The 24,416-nt window shown below is 42.8% G+C and overlaps 1 protein-coding gene across 3 annotated transcripts in view; it reads left to right on the forward strand.

Moving 5' to 3' along the window:
- The first annotated feature begins 5,425 nt into the window (after positions 1–5,425).
- ILDR1 (immunoglobulin like domain containing receptor 1) overlaps positions 5,426–24,416 on the forward strand; it is a 32,692-nt gene continuing 13,701 nt past the window's right edge. For all 3 annotated transcript variants that reach the window (XM_045540160.1, XM_045540161.1, XM_045540162.1), the window contains exons 1-5: positions 5,426–5,689; positions 17,634–17,804; positions 19,153–19,302; positions 23,018–23,137; positions 23,413–23,559. In XM_045540160.1, coding sequence (XP_045396116.1) covers positions 5,635–5,689; positions 17,634–17,804; positions 19,153–19,302; positions 23,018–23,137; positions 23,413–23,559 — 643 coding nt within the window. In that variant the 5' untranslated portion in view covers positions 5,426–5,634. The remainder of the gene's footprint in view (positions 5,690–17,633; positions 17,805–19,152; positions 19,303–23,017; positions 23,138–23,412; positions 23,560–24,416) is intronic.

The raw sequence follows: 24,416 nt of genomic DNA on the forward strand, positions 1-24,416 counted from the left end.
AAGACCTGGAAGTAATGCCACTGAAGCAACTTATAAAGTAGCTTATATACTTGGGAAAAAAGGGAAGCCATTCAGTGTTGTAGAAATTGTGAAAGAATGCATTGTCAAAGTTGTAGGATACTTAGATGCCAGTAATGTTTCAAAATACAAGCAACTGCCTCTTTCAGGGAGAACCATAATGATCAACAGCATGAATAAGCCTTCGACTTAGAACAACTTCATGAAATACCTCAAAAGGAAAATATATATTATTCAATCACTTTGGATGAATCAACTCATGCTACTGACTTGGTGCAAGTTTTATACTTCATTTGGGTCATAACAAGATTTTCTTTGCTACAAAGTATTACTCACTTTGGGCACTCTGGCAAACAGAACACAAGGAATAGATACCTTCAACAACTTTCAAGATAAATGTCATGAAATTGGACTGAATTTGGTAAATTCGGTGAGTGTATGTACAGATGGTACATCTTCCATGACAGGAAAGCAAGAAGGGTTTATTGCACAGATAAAAAAAGGTACTAACAGATCCAGAGACTCTCATTTCTTTTCATTGTACCTTTGAATAAAATAGTAGCTTCAGCAAAAGCTACTATTGCAACAAGTTATAAGTATTGTTAACTATATTCCTGCAAATGCAACAGGGCATGGTTAGTTTTGTAACATGCTAAAACTGAATGATGAGATATCCAGATGAGATATTCATCTCATCTAAATTCTCATCTCATCATATCATTCTAAAGTGCTTTGGCTATGGCAGGGACAGGTGTTAGCCAAAATTTTATCTCTGCAAGAACAGATAGTTAAATTTTATGAATAACAGAATCAGCAATATGAATTATTGAAAGAAGATTTCTATAGGAATGCAGCATTTCTGTGTGATATCATGTCAAATCAAAACGACTTGAATATTTCTTTGTAAGGTAAACTAAGTCCATATATGATATGTGGCAAAAAAACCCAAAAAAAAACCAAGCATTTTGAAAAAAGCTATCTTTTTTCAAAACACTTCATTTTCAAAAGGAAATTTTGGATAAACATTTTCCCCAGTCAGCAAAAGTCATTGATGAGCAGGATGATGTATGCAAATCATTTGAAGAATACACAACTGTTATAGACCTATTAATTGGAGACTACAAGGAAAGGTTCACTGACTGTGAGAATCATGACATCACACTCAAATTAGCATTTCAGCCTCACCTAGTTGATATCAAGGCACCTAAAGAACCACAGATGGAATTGATTGAGCTCTCACAGCAGATGACATTTTAAAGTCATTGTTTAACGCTAAGAAAGATCCAGCTGAAATATGGAAAAATGCAGTAGAATACCCATGCTTTTGGCAACATACCCGAAAAATGCTTTCTTGCTTTTCAACCACTTATTCCTGCGAATCTACATTCTCCTACCTAACCCAAATCAAGACACCCTTAAGGTCACAAATGACTGATACCCATCTAGGGATCAACTGAAACTGTGGACCTCCATGCTGCAACCAAATATTCAAATGCTTTCCAACAAAAAGCAGACACAAGGTCATTAAAAGGTTAGTTAACTTTAAAGTTAACAAATAGTTTTCATTTTTTGAAATTATTAAGTACACAGTAATTAAATTTTTACAAAATAATGGACATTTTTAAGTATATCTAATTGAAGTTTCTTGAATGTGGTTTTATTTGATTACAACTAAATTAATGCAGCCTTCCAGCATGAAAAGGTTCCCCACTCCTGGTCCAGATCTTCTAGCATCAATTAGCTACTTTCATTTCTTGCCTCCCTTTAGCTCTAAGTGCCTGGTGCATGATTTTTACCTTTGTGGTTCTTCATTTTCTTTCTTGTGGGCCCCCAAAATCTTTTCCATTCTTGATAAATACTGTACACATGTAAATGTATAAACATTACACTATTCTCAAATATAGATGTACATATACAGTATTCAGAAAACACATGGTATTCAGAAACATTCATGGATAACAATTTCAACTAGGAAATATGATCATAAATGGCAAAATCACAGCTTAGTACTTTGTCGTCAGACCCTGGCTCAGTTAACACACAGAAGCACAGTATGGCTAGGGTAGTGATTAAGGGTCTGTGCTCTGAAGACAGATTGACTGAGTTTACATCTCAGCTCTGCCACTTACAAGCTGGGTTACCCTGGGTAAGTTACTGAAAGTTTGCACCTCATCTATAATATGAGGACAATGATAGTCCCTGCCTCATAGTGTTGTTGACAGAGTTATTGAAGTTAATACAAAAATTGCTTAGAGGCAAGTTCTCGGGCCCCTCTCTTGGGACCCATTACGGGGGGGGGGGGGGGGGAGGAAAAAAAATTGCTTAGAGTACTGCCTAGCACAATGTAAATGTTTAATAAATGGTTAACAAATAATATTATTATTATTTTGTACATAAGGACAGTTATCTTGGTCACTAATAGTAGGTCAAATGATTTTCACCTTATATCCAGCAATAAAAGAACTATTTGCTGTTCTGAGCCAAATATATCCTCTTATCTAACCTTTATTGAACCAATGGCACATGTTGGAAGAATGACTAGCCCAGGATTTCCCAGAGCTTCGGAGTTGAGTTTTCCTTTACCTAGAGCTAAATGACATATGTGGAAAGAAACTGCATTAGCACACACTGATACAGTCAGCTAGCTGTAAATACAGATCGAAATGCAGCTAGGTGAGGGTCTATGTATAATAGCTAAGAGCACAAGCTGTGGAGTCATTGCCTCACTTACACTCATTGTTCCACCACTTACTAGCATTGGGACCCTGGGCAAGCTATCTCTTTGTATCTCAGTTTCCACAACTACAAAATAGGATTGACAATAACAGCCCCTATTTCACAGTTATTGTAGGAATTTAATGAGATAATGCATGTGCAGCACTAAGAACCCTGCTTGGTATACAGTACATAATAGTGAAGAAAAAAATTGTGCATAGCAGACAGAGAAACAAATAGAAATAAAATTAACCTAAGTGTTTACTCTAAGAGAAGCAATGGAGGTAAATATTCAACTGGATGAGTGATTTCCAAGAGAAAATAAGTAAATTCTAATTCTATTGCACTTGAACTTTTATTAAACCTTGTATTTAACCTTTGTTAAAGTCATTTTGTGTTGTTGTTTCTATAGAGGTCTCTAACTCATCCCCCCAATTATGTTTGGTTTAGACCACCAAGATTTCCTAAAATGTGGTCCATGGAACATCTGCCCTATGTATGAAAACAAGGATTTTATGGTTGAATAACTTTGGGTAATGCTGCATGCCACATTCCTTTGGAGATTCAAATGTGTACTAGCACCCTAAGGGCTTAATAAGTCCTGGATTTCTTGAAAGGGGGTTCAAGTAAAAAACTAAAGTCCAGGAAAATGTTTCATTTAATTTAATCCAGCATTTCTTGAATTGATTTAATCATAGAGACCTTTTTTTTTTTCATATACTACTTATTAACATTCCATGGAACTACTGTTCCATGGAACAGAGAAATGCTGGCTTAGATGAATATTAAAATGGCCTTTATACCAAAGTATGGAAGAGTATGGGCAGGAAGGAGAGAGCTCACATTTTTCAAATTAGGATTGAAAATTTGCTGAAGACAATTCAGAAAGTCAGAAACCATACAAATACTTCAGGGTCACAGACACCCAAACCCCCACAGTGTTGCTGGGAGCACGCACAGGGTCTCTGGAGGGGGTTGAGGGTGTCCCTGCCCCGCACTGCAGCCTCCTCCTGTTGCTACTGTGCTGGGATCCTGCTGTGGAAAACCTAAAGACTCCTAAACCTATTTTACCACCTGCCTTTGGCCACACACTTCCTGAATTTACTTCCTACTTTCTGGAAGAGAAGAGGCTATAAGAAAACATTTAAAGTGAAGAAGCCCATCAGGGAACTACAGGCCAGACCCAGGAGTGAATGGGGAGGAGAGAAGAGATGGAGAAGAGACCACGTTGAGGCCTCAAATCAGACCCAGGGCAAGGTCGCTTCTCTGGGTGGAGGTGAGATGACTGACACCAGCAGGACACCGTCACAGCAGAGCAGGACAGCAGGAAACTGCCCTTTACACAAATCAAAAATGGGGTGCAAGGCGAGAACTATGGTAAGGGCCTAGCTAAAAATAAGGCACAGGCCTAGCTGAAAATAATGATTGTAATTAGCCACTGTCCACCTGTTTGCTTCTCTATATTTGCCACTCTGGAGCTACACAGCTGGTGGTTATAAAGATTCTCAGCTTTCTCCGTAGACAATATCACCTTTTTGAAACCTAGGAACAGTTTCTCAGATATCTTCCAGGTCCCACATTCCAGCGGAATGGCCGACCCACCCCCACCTGGAACAGCAACCCAGAGGAACTGACTCAGCTGGTCTCGTGACCCCCACCCAAGAGCCTGGTCAGCAAGAAGACAATTTCTACAACCCTATGGTTCCGCTCTGGAACCCAGCCAATTAGCAGATTCAATTGCCGACGTCAAACTGTCTTTAAAATCCCCATCTCCCAAACTCTCAGGGAGGCGGATTTGAGAAGTTTGCCCCCACCTAGCGCTGTGTGGAATAAACCCTTTCTCTGCCACAAACCCTGCTGTCTCAGCGTATTGGCTTCCTCTTGGGCAGTGGCAAACGAACCTGGTTGGATGGCAACGAGGAGATGCGCTTAGAAGTAACGTGGACTTCTGAGAACGGTTCACAGGATGGGAGCTCCCTGAAACTGCATCTTTATATTTCTTTTCTCGAAGAAAAACGACGGCTGGTGGGGTCCCTGCCATGGAAGGAGAGACGGAGATTACATGCTGGTCTTTGCGAAGTCACAGGTGAAAACCTTAGGAGGGCTGAGGTCTGTTTGGGGGGCTGCTCACTGACAATGCAAGATGGGCAAAAAAATAGAAAGATACCAACATTAGCAATGCCTACCTATGGAAGGTGAGAGCAAGATTTTTTAAAAAAATTGCTATTACTTTTTATTTTTCTAATTTTCTATGATCATCTGTTACTTTTGTGATTGTGGAAAGTTAAGTCTATGAGAAACAGACTCATCTTTACTTTTTAGAAAACCTGAACAGACATTACGTGTAAACTTCATATTACTGTGTCTTTAGTGGGCAAATAAAAAGTTTTCCAAGCACTTTCGAGTAAATGGAAATGTGACGCAGGAAATACACTCTAGAAAGTTATACCCTTATCATTCTAGAAAGAGAAGGGGATAATTCGCCAGGGGTGATGTTTCCCGGGAACTTCTGGAAGACAAGGGTGACATTCCCATTTGGCGGGCGGGGTGATTCGCAGGCGAGGGCTTTTCTCGAGGGGAGAATCACCTGTGGCGGCCGGCACCGGAGGCGGTGGCAGGGAGGCGCGGCGGCCGCGGCGCTCCGGGGAGCCGGGGGCGGGGCAGGAAGCCGCAGCGCAGCGGGCCGGGCGGGGCCGCTGGGGGCCGCTGGGGGCGCCGCAGGTGCGGAGGATCCGCTGTACCTGCCGGGCAGCCGGGCGGACCCTCCCTCCGCGCTGCGCCCCGCGAGGGGAGACCTGAGGGATTCTCGGGAGAAGGGGTGCGTCCTGGGGCGGCCGCTGATGAAGAAAGGACCCGGTGCCCCGAAGCCTCTGAGTAGAAGGGGATCGCAGAGGGGCCAGCATGGGCGGCGAAGTGCCCACACCTTGGCTGCTGCTCTTCACCTGGCTCCCCGCAGGTGAGCCGTGAAAAAATAGGACCCATCCTGGGCCCAAGGAGACAGGAAGCCATTGTTGTTGGCCTTGCAGAGCTGTCCACGGGCAGGGACGTGGGCAGGGGAGGCCTGGGCCGCGCTCCGGTGGCTCTTGGCATGGGTGCCAGGAGGTGCTGGGCGGGATCGAGTTTCTGCCTGTGGGAACCTGTTGTTTTCCTCGTTTATTAGCCCAGGCGCTCCTGAAACAGGTGCAACTAAGAAAGAAACCTAGAGCCTTTGGGCTTCCCCTCCTGCAAGTCACTAAGCACTTCTTGATCTCAGAAGCTGAATTGATAGGGGCCAAGCACCATTCTTAAAATTCTTACTTTTTCCTTTCATCTGACACTTGCTTTTAGGTTTTAGATATGGTGACAATCATATTGACCTAGAATTGCATTTATTTCATTCCTGGAAGGTTATAACGTGTCCTCAGTATATAAAGGAATGTTCGCCATGATTCCAAATGTATTGTATGGGCCCAGACATGTTTCTCTTTGCTGACCACATTCAGTGTTGCTTTTCTACTTTGTATCCACCCAGTTCTCTAACTTTACCCCTTCCTCATTATCTCCTTATCAGTTGCCCAACGACCTACCTTCTTAGCTTCATACTCAACCTCCCCACCAGTCCGCTCTCTATTTTGGAAAGCATGGTTTTGTGTGTCTCTATGTATCTCTTGGAAATATGACAGAAGTGTGTATCTGCATGAGTGAAACCAAGCAGGAAAGGATAGCCGAGAAACAGAAAGTGCAGACACTTTCAGCCCTTTTCAAATTAGGATGTAGGTGTGATCTTGCAAACAAACAAGGACTTATAAATTCCCTTGGAAGTTCCACCCTGTTATGTTTTCACTCCCCCACCCCCTTTAGAAATGGCTGCCCTTTTACTTCTAAGTTGTCACTGGAAGGTCAGCTCAGAGTTTGTTCACAGACCAATTTGAGTGTTGTATTTTTTAGAGAGAAAAGATGTAATATGAAGATGTTGGCATAATTGCCTCCTTTTTACAAGCTGGGTAGGACATGATAATTGCTCAAGTGTAATCTAATTTCATTCAGACAGGATTCTACAATAACTTAAGCTTAATGCTGAGAATAAAAGGGGGAGAGGAAGGCAAAAGGGTAGAAAAGCTTGGTATCCCCAAGCTCTTCTGGCTTGCAAGGTTTTCTGCAAGATATACATACTATATATTGAAGCTGACAAGACTAGATGTTGGACACTCACGATGCACAAGAAAATGAACTAAACCTCACCTAAATTTAAGTGTCTAAAATTCCACCACAGCAGTCACCAGATTAGACTGAATGCAAATTTATAAAAATCCCGCAGCTTTGCAAGGTCTTCTCTCCTGCACCTCACATGCTCATCTCAAACTCTGCAGCAGCTGGGGGTTTCTGAAGCTGCTTGAGCTGCCTTTTTAGGAAAATAGAGATCTGCTCCCACCTCTGCCCTGGATACCCCATCCCCAGAATTAAGAATTCATAGACAATAGTCATACAGGTCAAGAGAGTAAGAAAATAAGCCTTACAAACAAAAATCCCATTAGGGTATAAACCCTAATACTTAAGTCACCAGCATGATGTTTAAAAAGCTATCCAGCTTTTATTAAGAATATTGAACACTGAACATGTTTCAAATACAGTGATTATAACCAAAGAGTGAATTCTTATATAGTTTGAATATCCCTAATCTGAAAATCTGAAATCCAAAATGCTCCAAAATCTGAAACTTTTTGAATGCTGATATTATCCCCAAGTGGAAAATTCCACACATTAAGTACTTAACACAAACTTTGTTTCATGCACAAAATGATTAAACATATTGTATAAAATTACCTTCAGACTATGTGTATAAGGTATATATGAAACAAAAATGAATTTCATGTTTACACTTGGGTCCCACCCCCCAAGATATTCCAAAATCTGCCCCTCTCCCCCCAAAAAATCCAAAATCAGAAACACTTCTGGTCCCAAGCATTTTGGATAAGGGATACTCAACCTGTAGAAAGCAAATTGCTAAATGGATGGGGACTTTATTTATTTTTTTATTTTCTCAATGTCTGTTTTTTAATTCAGGATATTATGGGGGTACAAACATTTTGGTTACTTTAGAAAGCAGAGTTCCAAGTCTTTGTGAACCAGCCACATAGTATTAGTAGCCAGGACACTGAAGTAGTGCAGTTATACAGGCTGTGGTATTTGCCTGGCATTCTTTAAGTGAATGACACATTTTAGAACCAGGGAGCACTGAAAGCAAAAAAAGTCCGAAGTGAGCATTTCAATTCACTTTTGTAGATGAGAGATTGAGATTTCAGCTGTTTGACTCCAATACTTTGAGGGAAATAGCTATTTTAGCAGGTATTTTCCCTGAATATGTGTAGGAATGTAAATAAAACTACATTCAGCTATTTAATGTGGGTTTGCATTGATGATGTTTGCGTGACTCTGGGCAAGTTACTGAACTGTTCAAAGCCTCCAGTAAATAGGGATGATTATAGTACAGGTCTCATAAGGATTTTGTGTGGGGTAAATAAAGTGAAGTTTTTAAAGTGCTTAATACAGTGCTTGAACAAAGTGAGGGAGGGCTTAATAAATATTAGCCATGATGATGATGGTAGTCATGACTTAGACCCAGGTAGGATTGTTTAAAGCTAACTTTAAAGAGAGAAATTAAGTTTCCATACTCCTTCACCCATGGCTAAAAAACTTTGAACTAATAGATGACTATCATGTTGGAATTCAAAATTTGCCTCTTTTTAGCTGTGATTTTGAACAAATTATTTGAATTCCCTTCATCCAGAAAACAGGTGAAATTCTTCACACACTCTTGTTGGGTGGGTTAAGGTCAAGCACAGTGTCTATGACAGTCATCACTCAGGAAATACTGGGGAACAGTCCCTTGTACTACCCCCACTTTTTCTTTATTTTTAAGCCAAACTTCCCCAAATGTCTGTTAAGATCAAAGTGAAGACCTAGCTTCTTCTCTTGTTCTCAGTACCTACCAAAGCAATGCTTTTCAATTTTTTTCACAGCTCCCAGTGAGAAATAGTTTACATTGTGACATGTCTGCCCATGTATAAGGTTTATAAAATAGAAACAAAAGGTTCACCCAAAAAATTCTGTTACTTTGTTGGATAAAATAATAAAAATTGACATCAAATATTATCTTATCGATATTTAAACTCATAGAAAATGATCTTGACTTTAACGATATTAAATAGAAACATCCAGTGAGTTGATTTTCTCAAGACACATCGCAAACTGTGATATGCACTTTGGAAAACCCTATATACTACAGTGTGGTTTATTATTTTGGTCCATCACCTTGTTTTCCAGTCTTTAAAGAAGAGTCAACCCAATTCTTTGATTAGCATCTGAGTTCCCACATTGTAAAGTATGAGGCAGCAGTGAAATTGTGTCAGATTTAGGTACTCGTTGGTCAGTTTGGTCAGTGTGGCTTGGGGCCACTGATGAAGCTTCTGAAGTCAGGGACTCTTGTGAAATCATTGCAGTCCCTGTGCTCTGAGCTATACAGAGATCAGTTGTCAGAGGGGTGTGTGTGTATGTTTGTAATTTCCTGAAGTTTTTTCTTTCAGAAAGAAAGAAATTTTTATCATACACATGATATGTGAATATTTGCTCCTTAAAACATTAAGATGAAGCTAAAATAAGTACCTGTAGCTGTTTGCATTATTGGCTAAGAGCTCTGGTTGCCTTCATCCAAGCTCAATGTTTATTCTTAGAATGAAAGTTTAGTTTTCCCCTGAAATTCTAAAAGGATGTGTGTCATTTGTGCTTTTGTGAATTTTTCTTTAACATCGTAGAATGGTATTAGCTTACAGATCCACACTGCTATCAACTTGTATTATCATTCTTTGGGAAATCAGACAGTCGACCCCTAAGGGATAAGATCCTTAAAGAGAGAGCATCTAGACCAGTAATTTTCCCTGGGTGGTGGGGGTGAAGTTGTGGGTTATCCTGTAGACCTAATGAAATCTTATAAATTTCTCTGATAATAGTGGATAATAAAGTAGAGCTTCTCCAGGTGAGGTGGGTATGAGTGGTGGATGGAGGGTTGCCCACTTAGCTGCTCCTTTACCCCCTTGGGGGGGCCCTGAAGTACCTCCCAGTGCTCTGTAAATACAGGTAGAAATCACTCCCAGCCCTGTTTCCCCTCCCAGTCAGTTTTACAGATAAGGAAATCTTGATTCAGGGAAGTCATGTGTCTTGGGTTGACACAATGGAGTTAGTTTGAGAGCTGGGACCAGAACCCTGGTGTCCTTACATTTTGCCCATTGCTCTTTCCCCTATTTCATACCATGGAGCAGGTTTCTTTTGTTTGATTTAATTCTGGTATACAGAAATAGAAATACGTGACTTCTTCCTGGATGTCTAACTAAATGGTAATTATTAAACATCTTGCCCTAACAGCAATGCTGTGAAATGAAATGTTGGGTAAGTAGTGTACAGTCAAACTGGGTTTCTTTTACCATAATAATTTATTTCATCATTTGAAATCCTTGGGTGGAAATTGTGTGTTTTAAGAATTGGGAAGGCCGGGCGTGGTAGCTCACGCCTGTAATCCTAGCCCTCTGGGAGGCCGAGGTGGGTGGATCGCTCGAGGTCAGGAGTTCGAGACCAGGCTGAGCGAGACCCTGGCTCTACTAAAAATAGAAATAAAAATTATCTGGACAACTAAAAATATATATAGAAAAAATTAGCCAGGCATGGTGGCGCATGCCTGTAGTCCCAGCTACTCGGGAGGCTGAGGCAGTAGGATCGCTTAAGCCCAGGAGTTTGAGGTTGCTGTGAGCTAGGCTGACGCCACGGCTCTCACTCTAGCCCGGGCAACAAAGTGAGACTCTGTCTCAAAAAAAAAAAAAAAAAAAGAATTGGGAAGACTCTGGCCATGCCTTATCTTTCTCCAGTTCTTTCTAGATGTTCAAATCGGCAAATCTTGGGAAAAGGTAGGGTCAGAGGAAAGCAGTTTTGACACTTTTTTTATTTCCCATACCCAGTTAATCCTCAAGTTATGTTACTTAGTCCCAGGATCTGTCCTTTCTTTTCTTTTCTTTTCTTTTCTAGAACAGTATTCATACTAGCCTACATTAAGCATCTTAGCCATCTCCTTCCCTCTAGGTCTACTTCCAATATCTGCCTCTACCCAGATGACAGGTTAACCTACCCAAATTAATCTTTCTCACCTTCACTTTAATTCTCCATCCAAGAACTTCCATTAGATCCCCATAGCTTATAAGAGTGGGTTAAAGCCCTTTGTTTGGAATTCCAGCCTAACTAATTCTGCACTCACTACTTGGGGCAGTCTTGTCCCCACTGATATGGGCATGGTCTTATTGTACCCCCTCCCCCCTCAACACACACCCTTCTTTCTTGCTTTTTGTCTGGCCATACTACATATGATTAACCATTTATTTTCTGAACTTTTAGGGCATTTAAAATTTGTTCCAAGCAATTTAGCCTATCTTGCATGAATTTATTTGTTCACTCATTTGGCAAATGTTTATTGTGTGCCATGTGCCAGGCATGAGACTGGCAAACAAAAGCAGTCGTGGCTCTGACCTCATGGTGCTTGTGGTCTAAAGGGGATACAAGCAAATAAATACAACTGTGACAGGGGTCATGAGAGAGACACACAAGGTCCTAGAAGTGCACATAATAGATGGAGCTTGCTCAATCGGGTGGCCCTCCCTGAAGAAGTGATGCTTGAGTTGAGCACTGAGAAATAATCATTCAAAACCAAGGAAATAGCATGTGCAAGACTCACTGCATAGGAGCCCAGTGAGTGTGAGAGATGGGAAGAATGTCATTGTGACTGAATGGAGGAAGCCATGGGGAGTGTGGCAGAGAGGAGGCCAGAGGGGTGGGTAGGACCAGATATGTATGGCTTCACAGGTCATGGTAGGAGGTTTTGTGTTCATCTTGAAAGCAATGGACAGCTGTTGGAGGTTTATAAGGAGGAGGAGTTGGGAGACTAACAGCAGTGTGGAACCCACATGGGTAGGAACCAGAGGGTGTGCCTGTATGGTACTAGTTAAACTGAGGCAGTATGTGGGCTGGAAGTGATAGTAGCCTGTACTGGGATGGTAGTGAAGACAGGGAAATTCCAGAAATATTTAGGAGAGAAACAAATCCAATTTGGTGGAGTGTGAGGGAAAAAGAGACAAGAGGATGATTCCTAGTTTTTGTTCTTGCCCATTGACTGAGACGGGAAACATGGAAGAGACTGAGGTTTATATGGAAGGATGATGATTTCAATTCGGGTTTGATTTAGAATTTGAAACAACCAAGAAGAGCTATCAGGAGCATATGGATACAAGTGTCTGTCCAGTCCCTTCTTGTACTAGGATTTAATATTCAAAGCAGAAGTACTTTATGTGTTTATTTGTTTATTGTTGACTCTCCCACCAAGAGCCTAAGTTCCAAGAGTGGAGGGACCTTGTCTCTCTTATTTGCTACTGTACCACCATCATCTCGAACAGTGCCTGGCTCAAAGTAGATAATAAATGAATGAGTGTGCATTCTGCTGGGACCAATTTGCATGTGCTCTGAAATTAGTGTGTGGAGACATGAGTCACTAACCTGGGGTGAATGACTTTGGGAAACTCCTAGTATCTGCCCTTTACTCAGGTCTTGTCCTCCCCCTAGTAACCAAAGGAATGCCAACTTCAAACCACTTGAGTGTTTTTTTCACTTAGTAGTTTATAAATGTTTTTTAAAGATTGATATTTTCCCTTTTGAAAAGATTGTGGTGAAGCATGGGGCTGTCCCTCAGTGGTCATCAGAGTATAAATTTCTTACCTGAAGTATCTAATAGATATCTAATAGATACTTTGAACCAGCAGACTATTCTGTCTAATAGATACTTTGACTCAGCAGATTCACTTTGAGAAATATATCCTACTTGAATAAAAGTATACATACAAAGAGCTACTTATATAAAAATATTCATTTTAGCAGTTTATGTCAGCATAATTTATAAAAGTGAATCAGAAACAACCTAAATACCCATCATCAGGAAAATATATAAATAAACTATGGCTCATCTATGGAGGGAATTTTCATGCAGCCACTAAAAAAATCATCTCTGTATATAATGATATAGAATATAATGATATGTCATTAGTTTGAAGAAAAAAGTTGCAAATCAATGTACATAACATGATTAATTAAAAAAAAAAAACAGCATAGGAAAAGATGTGAAGGGATGTACACCAAACTATCAACAGTTGTAATTCTGGAGAGTGGAATTCATGGTGAGCAAGGAGGAAATTTATACTCTTCTCTATTGTTTGAAGTTTCTTATTTATTTTGCATTAAACAAAAAATTTTCATACGGAATGATTACAGTAAATCTGTGAATGTCCTTTAAATTTATAAATATTCCTCAAAGGATTAAGTCTCAACCACTTAGAAAACTTATCCAGAAGGCAGGGTAGTATAGTGGAAACAGTATGGGCTTTGGAATTTTAGAGGTCTAAGATGAAATCTAGCTTTGGTGCTTACTAGCTGGGTGGGCTTAAGCAGGTTACTTAATCTCACTGAGAATTTTCCTCATCAATGAAATTGAGAGAAAGTAAAGCCAATCTCATGGGTTTTCTGCAAAGGTTAAATGAGATAATGTATGATAAAGCACCCAATACCATGTCTAACAATATAGTAGGTGCTCAGCATGTCTCCTCTTCAGGGCAGGGTGCTCTGTTAAATGTACGATACCTAGGCATAATTCCTCCCCCACCCATTCATTCGCGTTCCTGGTCCCCTTTCCTCCTCTCCAACTCTCCCTCACCCTTACTTCTTGTCCATTACTCATTGCCAGTCCCTCCTCCCCTTAGTTCCTCTAGTATTTGCACTGTTATCTAAGGAAATGTAACGAGTACTGATGGCAAACATGCTTGCTGAGATAGCTTGCTCAGACATAAACTCTGATAGGATTGACCTGTGTACTTTTTGTTAACCTGCTGCATAGAGTCAAGGTGCCTTTTTACCTGAAAACCACTCAGGAATCCCTAGTGCCCATCAAGGTCAGCACCAGACTGCCGCCCCTACTCAGCAAAGACCTGGCTCCCCTTCCCTGCCTACCATTCACTTCCAGGCAGGGCCTTTCTCACTGGAAGGAAGGCAAATGCTATCTAGTCCTCAAAAAACAGTTTCTTCATTAACAATTTTTAAAAATATATTCCTATGCTGTGTGGATATCTTGTAGAAACTAAAACATCTTGCCTGATCTGATACTACAGGGAAGACAGACTTAATTAAAAAATGTACACGGATGTGCCTGTATATAGGAACATGGAGCATTTAGTTGCAAAAATACTCTGCTTTCCTGGGTGCATTTCCTTCTATTTTAGCATAGGATGGCAGTCCCCACTGCCCTGTAGTCTTGGAAAGTACCTCATGGCGGGAAATAGCAAATCCCCTTCCCCCTCCCGCCTTCCCATGATCTCTAACATCTCATCTGAAGTTTCCTTTCTGCCCTTAAGTGACAGGTCTCCCTCCCTTCCCCTTTCATAGGGAGGGCAAACTGTGAATGGGTTTGCTGGGGTACGAAACTTTCAAAGCTTTTAATATACTAACTCATTTTGCAAAGAGAAGACAGTAATGATAGTTTACATTTGTATCACTGTGATGTTTTTGCACACTGATCTCAGTGGATCTCAATCTCCTAAAGTTGTCAAGATAAGTGCAAATGAGACAAATGTTTATTGAGTATCTACTATGTGCCAGGCTCTTTGCTAAATAGGAGACATTTATTACCCTCACCATGACCCTATGAAGCAAGTTTTATCATCATCCCAATTTTGCATATAAAGAAAAATGGAAGTTTGGAGATGACTTGCTAGGTCTTTAGTTGGTGGGGGAGGGTGGAGGTAGAATCTGAACTCAGGGCATCAGGCTCCAGAATTAAAGTTTTCAATAGAAAATGATAGAGACAGCTAGGAAATTAGGAGGCAATGGACTGGGGAGGAGGAAATGCCACAGGATGAAGGAAATTTCAGAAAGAAAATTTAAGAATTCAGAAACTTGTAGTACTAAGTTTTAAAGAGCAAAGATGCAACCAGGATATGTATGATCAGGGCATTTATATTTTTGAGATTGTTCGTGTTTTCAGCCTATATTCTGCTGCTTTTGGTCTCTTCTTGAAAACTTCCCCTGCTTAGCGCTGTGCAGGCCCAGTGTGTTTCATTTTACAGAGAAGTTAGAGGCTCTAGGAAAAGAACTTTGGGCGGTTTGTGCCTTTGAATTGAGCTGTCTTATTACCTCCTTTCTTTCCCTCCCAATCTGGAAAATCCTACCACTTTTTGAGAATCTGGCACCTGACTTCCTCTTTGGAAGATCAAGCTCGCCTGCTTGGGAAATACTGGGTTTGGGCATCAGAAAGACCCAAGTTCAAATCCTGATGCTGATACTTTTTAGGTATGTGATGTTGACGCATGGGGGCTTGGCTTATGCTCTGTGAACTTTTGCCCACATATGTGAGCAGGGCTGCTACCCATGGGGTTTTGTGAGGATTAGAGAGAAAGAACGCATATCACCTGGTACAAAATAGATGCTGAGGACTGGCAGCAACGACTGAGAAGGAGGGAGTTGGCTGGGTTGTTTAGCACCTCTTCTCCTGGGACTCTTCCCCACCCTCCCTGTGTGTGTGTGGCAGGGTGAGGGGTGGTGAGACCTGGGCAGGATGCTGTGGGGTTGGCAGAACCCTGGAGGGAGTGTGAGTGAGCTCAATACCGTCAGAACCTGTGGAAACCTGACGTATTTTAAGGCTTGAAATTCACTTAACGAATAAAATAGAGGATAAACGAGTACCTGAGCAGGAAAGCCAGTGCTGACGTTGGTAAAGGTCAGTCGTGTCACCCCTGCTGTGGTTTGCCCATAATAAGGGCATTCATGTAAGGGGAGCTGAGGGATCACCCTTGTCCCCATTCTCCTCCCTTAAGGGTATCAGATTCTGCAATCTTCAAAGCCACCCAAGAAACTTCTGACTCCAATCAAATTCCCTTTTCTGACCCCCAGCACACCTACCCTCCCTCTCCCAAATGCTCTCCCTCTATACAAGTAATGTTGACTAGAGTTTTTGAACAAACTATTTATGTCCAATTACCATTCAGCCAAATAAAAGATGTGTGGGTTAGTAATCGCTGTGTCAGAGCTACTGCTGCCAGTTGTATTTTAATTATTGTTTACATAGCTTGACTCCAAGCTCCAATTATTTGCAGACTTATAAATACCAATCATCTTCCTTTATTTAAAGAATAGCCAGGCCTAGAGACAAGAGCACTGCCCAGGGGCAGAATCTTGACTCTGACCCCCTTAGAAAATGCATGACCACAGACAAGTCACTTCAATTTGCAAGCCTCAGATTTGTTGTGTATGAAGTGGGCACAGCCTACCTCCTCCCAGGGATCACATTTAGTATGTAAAAGAAAATATTGGAAGGTGTTGTGTGAGCCTAAGATGATTTTTAGACCACAAATCAGTGTTTTGCTCTGTAACAAAATAAGCCAGTGTTGACAGTGGCTCCTCATTCATTGTGACAATCTTATCTGTAGCTACTTCTACTGTTCAGTTCAAACTGGTGGGCAAAAGCTCTAAGGTCTATTTCGGGTCAGTTCTGGAAAAAAAAAGTAGTGGTTGGAGAGGAGGAACAAGAATAAAAAAATCAGATTGAGAAATAATTCACGTTAGACTTGAGATGTTGGTCTGTTGGTCACTGGCCCTTCTATTCCGATTGGCCTGATTTTGGGGACTCCTACAGCTGGTAGAGACAGCAACTATTTTTCCCCAAACTACATAAAGTTTGTTCTCAAAATGATGTTCTTTTCCATTCACAGCCACATGGGGAAGCCATCCATCTTCTTAAAAACACCACTTTCACCCTATTCTCTTCTGCAGAAAAGCCTTCAGTGATTGTCCATGGACTAGAAATTGATGCTGGATTGCAATTTAGACTCTACCCGGTCTCCCCACCTCCCGCTCACCACCACCAGCCCTGCCTTACTTATGCGCTCTGTCTTCCATGAAACCAGAGAGGCCAGCTACATTGGTTTCCTTCAGGCTGCCCAAGTAACTGCCCCTTGCTGATAAAGGTCTTCGCTCCCTCCTTTCTTCCTTACTGAAATGAGTTTCTCTGCCCTCTCCCTACCTCTCACGTGTAATCCTAATCCCACCTGAGCCTTAGGATCTAGTTTAAATCTCTTCCTTTTGTGAAGTCTTCCTGCTCGCAGGTGGTCTCCCCTGCACTGCTGCAGAGCTGCTCTCCAGCACATGTGGTGGGGAGCCATCTTCATTGCAGCCCAATCCTGCAGATGGGTTGGGTCATTTCTGGGGGCCAGAGCCTGTGCTCTGGGCTGAGAGTGCCACACGTGTGAATATTTGGAGAAGAGTAATATCTTAACGTGGGAAGGGCTGCAGCGAGTTCAGAGTGGCTGAAGCCTCGAGTGGGAGGTGGGGGTGAAGGGAGAGGAGGCAGCGGAGTAAGGCAGGAGGTAGACCCTTGGCCTCACTGGCCTGGTCGTGGAGTTTGAACTTATCCCTAGGGAGATGGGAAACCATTTTAAGAAGAGTTGTGATGTGGGAAAAAGTGTATTAGCAATGTCAGTCCAGCAGAAATATGGCCTTACTTTGATACAGTTTTTTTGTTGTCACTGAATGTGCTGTCACTGTGAATGGACGGTCAATTCTTGAGAGTTATCCTTACTCCTTTTGTCCAACGCTTCCCCCAGGTTGCCGGGGCCTTCTCCACCCCACCCCATGCCCTGCCCAGGCCCGGTAAGAACCTGGCTCCTCCTGGGAGCTCCCGACCAGCGGCAGGCAGGAGGGCAGGCAGTGTGTTTTGCTCATTTGCATTGCTTTTATTGCCCCACGAACAGAAAGTAGGTCACCTTCAGCATTGTCTCCTGTCTTGGCTTTAGGGTGCCTGTCCTTGCTGGTGACGGTCCAGCACACAGAGCGTTATGTCACCCTGTTTGCCTCCGTCATCCTCAAATGTGACTACACCACCTCTGCCCAGCTCCAGGACGTGGTGGTGACCTGGCGCTTCAAGTCCTTCTGCAAGGACCCCATCTTTGACTACTACTCTGCATGTGAGTGCCCTCCCCCTTCTTGCTTCTCTGGGTCCCAGTCACCTCCGTGATGTACTGCCGTTAGGGCTTGGGAATTATTTAGGATCACAAATCCTTATAGTGAGGAAAAGCCACAAAAATCACCTAATGCAATCCCCTCATTTTATAGGTAAACACACTGAGCCCAGGCAGATGAAATAACTTATTCAAGGTCATATACTAGTTTATTTTAATTTTTTTTTTTTGCTCCCACTTTGTACTAAAAAGATTTCAGACAGCTCAGACATGAAGTAAAAGGCAGAGCCAGTCCTGCCTCCTCGGGCACTCCTGACTTCACGCCAGCACGCTGAGCCAAAGAGGCCGACCTGCCCCTTATCACCCCCACTGCCTTAGCACACAGGCAGGAGGACTCCTCCGTGCCTCACATTCGCTTTACAGACAGCCCTCCTGGGGCAGGCCGTTCCTCTGCTGACTGAGCACTTTCAGAGCCCCCCAGGCAGCCCATGTGTTGTGGGACATCTCTCAGTGCCGCACAACTCCCCATGAGGCTCAGCCAGTCCTGCGTCTCAGTAACAATTTCCCATTCGAGTCACTTCTGCGTCTGGACCAGAGCTCTTCCCTGGCTGCCCATTTGTTCCCTCTCCCAAGGAGCAAGGGAACTCAGAATCCCACTGCCAGCCCAGAACAATTAACCTTTTAGAAATTTGGAGAATAGAAACAGATACCCTGTTCATAACAAGGGAGCTTCCTAAGACAAGGCAAAGGGAGAGGGAGGCATCAGCTTTACTTTTGTTTTAGCCCTGGGGCTAATATCTCCCACTATGATTTGAGTAAAACCACAAAAGCTAACTGCTGAGCCACCCACTGAACCTGATATTGTCCCCAAAAGACTCCTTTCTAAATTGAGGTATGGTTTTCTGAGGGTTACTCTTAAAATGCCTGGGTTAAGTGAGAAGGGAGACTTAGGTGGTAGGCATAGCTCTCAAACCTTATGTTGTAAGAGCAGGTGGATGAACCCCATGGAGTAGAGGCTGGGATGACTTTGAAAATGAGACAAGGGAAGCTGGGATAGGAGACACAGGATACAGCTGGGATTTGGAAATGATGACCTATTGTGGGGGATCTGGAGTCTTGCTGCTCAAAGTGTGGTTTCTGGCATCACCTGGGAGCCTTTTGGAAATCAGAATCTCAGATCCCACTTAAGACCTACAGAATCACAATCTTCATGTTTAACAGGATTCCCAGGGGATGCATAGGCTCAGGAAAAATTAAGACACTTCAATGTGTCTGACACAGTGACCAGGAAGGGCACCTTCCTTCGTGGGAATCCCCTACTGCTTTGTGACTCAGGTGTGTCCCCTCTCCTCAGCATACCAGGCAGCGTTGTCCCTGGGCCAGGACCCATCAAATGACTGCAACGACAACCAGCGGGAAGTTCGCATCGTGGCCCAGCGGCGGGGACAGAATGAGCCTGTGCTGGGGGTGGATTACCGGCAGCGTAAGATCACCATCCAGAACCGTGAGTGTGGGGGAGGCGGCAGAGGAACTAGGGGTAGAGGGAGGAGACACCAGGCCCAGCAGGCTGTGTCAGTATGGGATTTCCCTTTTTTTTTTTTCTTCTGCCTGTTGGTCTACTTGGTCACTGTCATTGTCTGAGAAAAATGCCATATTCATTGAATGTGCTACACCATCTGAACTTACTTCCCTGGAAGCTGGCCTCTGGACCAAAGGCTAAGCTTTGGCTAAAAGTCTGTGGCTGGGTGATTTCCTTTGCTCTCCTGAGATTTAGGGTTAAGGTATGGATCAGGTTCCTTTGATTTTTTTCCCACAGATTGCTCTCAGGGCCAACTCAAACCCCAGGTTTCTGAGTTCCCCTCTGGCCATTCCTGTCGTCCATTTGGAAGGAAATAGGGACTTCTGAGTAGATGGTCATCTTGAGACCACTGCCCTTCATTGATAGAGGAGAGAGCATTGGGCTTGGATTAAAAAGCCCCAGGTGAGAGTCCTGGTGCTCCCTCTCACTAGCTCAGTGTAGTTATTTTCTCTGGCTTCTGTTTCCTCATCTAAAAGACAGACACAATGGTATTTGCTACACCAAAGTGAATAGCAAATGTAATATCCAAGAGCTGTGTCTAAAGCCTATCTATTTGTGCTTGGCGCCGGGAGTAGCGGTTAGATCCTTGGCTCTGGAGTCAGACTCAGTTGTGTGTCCCTATTCTGCATTGAGAGGGTGTGTGAACTTGGACAAGCACCTTCAATTTCTTCAGCCTCAATTTCTATAAAGTGGAAATTGACATAGTACCTATCTCATGGAGATTTGTGGGGACTGAGATAACGTGTATAAAGCATTTATTAGTGTACAGTGTTAGTTATGACTCAGTACACTTTTGGATAAATGGGTTAGCTTGCCACATTCCTATCTTATAATCCAGGGTTCCTGCAGCAGGTTATCAGCACAGAATTTGGAGCCTATTTCAATGAGCCTTATGTGCTGTGTTAAATAAATATTTGCCAGTTAAAAGAGAAAAATGGGGAGAACTCAGCAGGCTACTCATGGTGCCATATCTATGATTTGAGGAAATCAGGGCATATTCTATGACTATTTAAAGGTAGTTCATTTAAAGGGAACCAGTTTAATATTAATAATTGTTTCCAACTTTGTAATACTTAAGTCTGATCCTTTTACATTCAACCTCTGATTTCTCTAAGCCAGCCCAGATCCCTCAGCCTTAGGAAACATCTGTCCTTCTTTTCTAGTCTCCAGGGACATCTTCAAAGATTCAAGGTGGTTGTACTTTTTCCAAGACAGCAGAATTACTTCTGATCTGACTCCAAAGCAAGTCACCTTCACAGTTTCTGAAGGCTGAAAATCCCCATAGGTGCTAGTTCCTGTTCTTCTGTCTTTTTTTTTTTTTCCCTAAAAACATGAAGGTATATACCTTCCACAACCTCCACTCCCAACAACCTTTGGATCAAACCTTACCTCTTTCTTACTCCCACGGAAAGCAGTACTATTTCCTTGTGGTTTTTATTTCCACTTCCAGACTCGCTGTGACTTCCTGGAGCCCTTGTTTTCTGACACTTTTGTGCCTGTGAACATTTGAGACAACCCTGTCAAATCAGTTCTTGGATCCTTTAAAATATTCACATATCTGAATACTCTCATTACTCTGACATCCCTAAAATACACTTTATGTCTCCAATAAAAATTGGGGCAGGTTTATAATACATATCAAGCAGTAAGGGGGAATTTCCTTTAAAGCATTTTCACCATTCTTCCAAGTCTGGAGTAAGCCTGTTTCTTGGAAAGGTAGTGGGTTTGGAAAATAGCGCATAGGAAAAAATTGTGGGGATTGACTTACGAAATAGAAAGAGAAGGAAACAGAAGTCAAAGTTAGGTCCAGTGTTGCATGACCTCGAGTTTTCGTTTCATTTCCTCAATAAATATTTCTTGACGAACACATAATAAAGAACTGCAGATATGACCACCAACTAAACAGGAGCAAGTCTATAAAGCTAAGGTCGCCTGGCTGTTACCACGGGTGAGAGAGCAGGGACAGCCAATGCGCCCAGACGTGGAGGCTGCCCCGGTGCCTCTGACTGGGTTTTAAACCATTTCAGGACAGAGAAGGGTCTTGTTCCTTTCAGATCTCCCACACACTGCCTGATGTTGTGCTGGACCCACAAAAGGTCTTTGGTGAATATTGGTTGACTTTGCTAAACTTGAACAAACATGTTAACCGTTCATCTGTCTTAATGGGATAACATAGCACTCAGCGCTCACAAGAACCCGATCTTTTCTTGAGTTACATTTACTCTTAACATATTGGCATTTCATCCTCACTTATTCAGGTTCATCTCATACCTGTCCCTTTTGGATCTAGAGGTATTTGATCATTTTAGGCTAGTAAAGGCTGAAGGCTGCAGAGTTTTCCATCCAGATGGGAGAGGACAGCAGAGCTTAGTAGATAAGAGCTTTGAGGCAGAGAGATATGAGCCTGAACCTCCCTCTGCTGAGCACTGTGTCTATATTAATAGGCCAGTTCCTTTAGCCTTTTTAAGTCCTGATATTCCTCATCTGAAATGAAGTTAAATAATAATGCCCACTGTATCAGTTAGGATTAGGTTTGATTGCGAGTAAGCAAAAGCCCAAAATATTAATGACTTAAAGAAGTTTATTTCTCTCTCACATATAAAATTAGAGTTAGTGTGGTAGCAGTGTTCCATTGGGTTCTCACCAAAAATGTCATCTTCTTCCTCATGGTTCACAGTGGCAGCTGTTACATTTGCTTGCCTGGTAACACAGTAGAAGAGAGAGAGAAGAAAAGGGCAAAGATGTTCACAAGCTGTTTTTAAGAAAGTTTGTGGGAACCATTATGTTCTCTGTTTTGTTTTTTTTTTTTTTCCCCTAAAAACACGAAGGTATATACCTTCCACAACCTCCACTCCCAACTGCTGCTTACGTTCTATTGGCCAGAACTGAGTCACTTGTCCATGTCCACCTGTAAGAGAGGATGGGAAACATTGATTTTATTCTGGATGGCCCTGTCCTAGTCCATTTTTTTTCTGTTCTAACAGAATACCTGAGACTGGGTAGTTTATAAAGAACAAAAATTTATTGGCTCACAGTTCTGGAGGCTGAGAAGTCCAATATCAAGGTGCCAACATTTGGTGAGGGTCTTCTTGCTGCATCATCATGTGGCAGAAGGCGAGAAATCAAGGCGGAGTCAAACTCACTCCTTTGTAACAGCCCAAATCCCACCCATTAGGGTGAAGCCCTCATGGCCCAATCACCTTTTAAAGGCCCCACCTCTTAATATTGTTATGATGGCAATTAAATTTCAGCATGAGTTTTGCAGGGTACAAACATGCAAATCACAGTAGTCATGTACATGGTCAATATTCTATGACCATGGGAGAAGGAGAGAATGAACAATGGGAGACAATTGGTAATCTATACCACACCCGCTTATAGGGCTGTGGTGGAAATTAAATGAGGCGGTGTATCCAAAATCCTTGCCAAGTCCTTGGTGGGGCTCAGTGATTAGTCAGTTCTACCATCATTATATTGTTTGGAGAAAGAGGAATTGAGACATTTCTCTGAACTGCCAGGGGCCCTCCCTTGTAGGTTGTGGAATAATAATGCTGGGGTCTTGAAGCTGACATGGTTAATCATGTCAAAATCAGTGCCCTCTCCTCTAACGACTAGCGCTTTCTCCCTCCCTCCTATGTAGGAGCAGATCTGGTGATTAATGAAGTGATGTGGTGGGATCATGGAGTGTATTATTGCACCATTGAGGCTCCAGGGGACACCTCAGGAGACCCAGATAAGGAGGTGAAGCTCATCGTCCTGCGTAAGTGCTGCTGGAGCTTTCTGTTCAGCCACCTCACCATCGTAACACTTACTTACAGGAAAAAAACAAAACGGACATAAGCAAACCTAGGTTATTGTTATTACATTGTCAGCCTCTGAAGTTCCCTTATCAAAGCTAAACTTTTTTTTTCCAGTATATTGCTCAACCTTAACCTGTAGGTCAAGCACTGTATTTATTAGATGCCTAGAGTATAAGGACTGGAAGCATCCCCCCTGAGTGTTTGGTCTGACCCCTGCTCGGCTTCCCCTCTGCAGACTGGCTGACGGTGATCTTCATCATTCTGGGAGCCCTCCTCCTCCTGCTGCTGGTTGGTGTGTGCTGGTGTCAGTGCTGTCCTCAGTATTGCTGCTGCTACGTCCGCTGCCCCTGCTGTCCCACCCGCTGCTGCTGCCCTGAGGAAGGTGAGAGGGGATAGGCAAGTGGTGGGATAGGGTGGACTGGTGCCCAAGACCCCAAGCTCATCAGCTTCACCTGCCCAGGCCAAAAGTTCTTCCAGGTTCTCCTCCATGCCCTTCTCTCATTGCAGGCTCAGAGGACATTTGCCTCAGCCCTGAGAATGATGCTTGGGGAGGCTGTATAGAGCCATATGGAAGGTGTGCACTTTCTAGGCTGCCTAAAGCCTCTATCAGATAGCTCAGCTTACTGATGGCATTTCCTCAGTGTCCCTGATAGCCTGTGCTTCAGTCTTTGCTCCTAGCACTGCCCTTGTTTGGACATAGGTGGCTGGAGGAAGTTGTTTAAAAGAAACAGAAAGAATACCACTTGTAAAGGAAAAAACAAACCTTTTTCCTATTCTCACACACTACTCAACATTTCTGATACCAGCTATGTGGGGGTTTTCCCCACACACCAAGAATTCTCCAGTGGACACCAACTGAGTGTCCTATAATTTAACTCAGTTCTGACACTGTCTATCTGGAGGTATCATCACATCCCACAGGATGAGGGCTCAGTGCCACAAGACTCTCCCCTAACTTTAGTTGTAAATCACAATTGCAAGTAGTAGGCTGTCACCTATACTGCTGACCAACTGGCTATAAATTGAGAGTTCCCATGACCCTCTCCTTGGGTTCAATTAATTTGCTAGAGTGACTCACAGAATTCAGGGAAATGCTTTACTTACTTATGTTTACCCATTTATTACAAAGGATGTTTTAAAGAATGCAAATGAACAGACAGAAGAAGGAGATACATAGGGGACGGTATGTGGAAAGGGGCGAGGAGCTTCCACGCCCTCTCTAGGTGTGCCATCCTCCTA

This window comes from Lemur catta, chromosome 1 (genome assembly GCF_020740605.2).
Source record: "Lemur catta isolate mLemCat1 chromosome 1, mLemCat1.pri, whole genome shotgun sequence".
NCBI lineage: Eukaryota > Metazoa > Chordata > Mammalia > Primates > Lemuridae > Lemur > Lemur catta.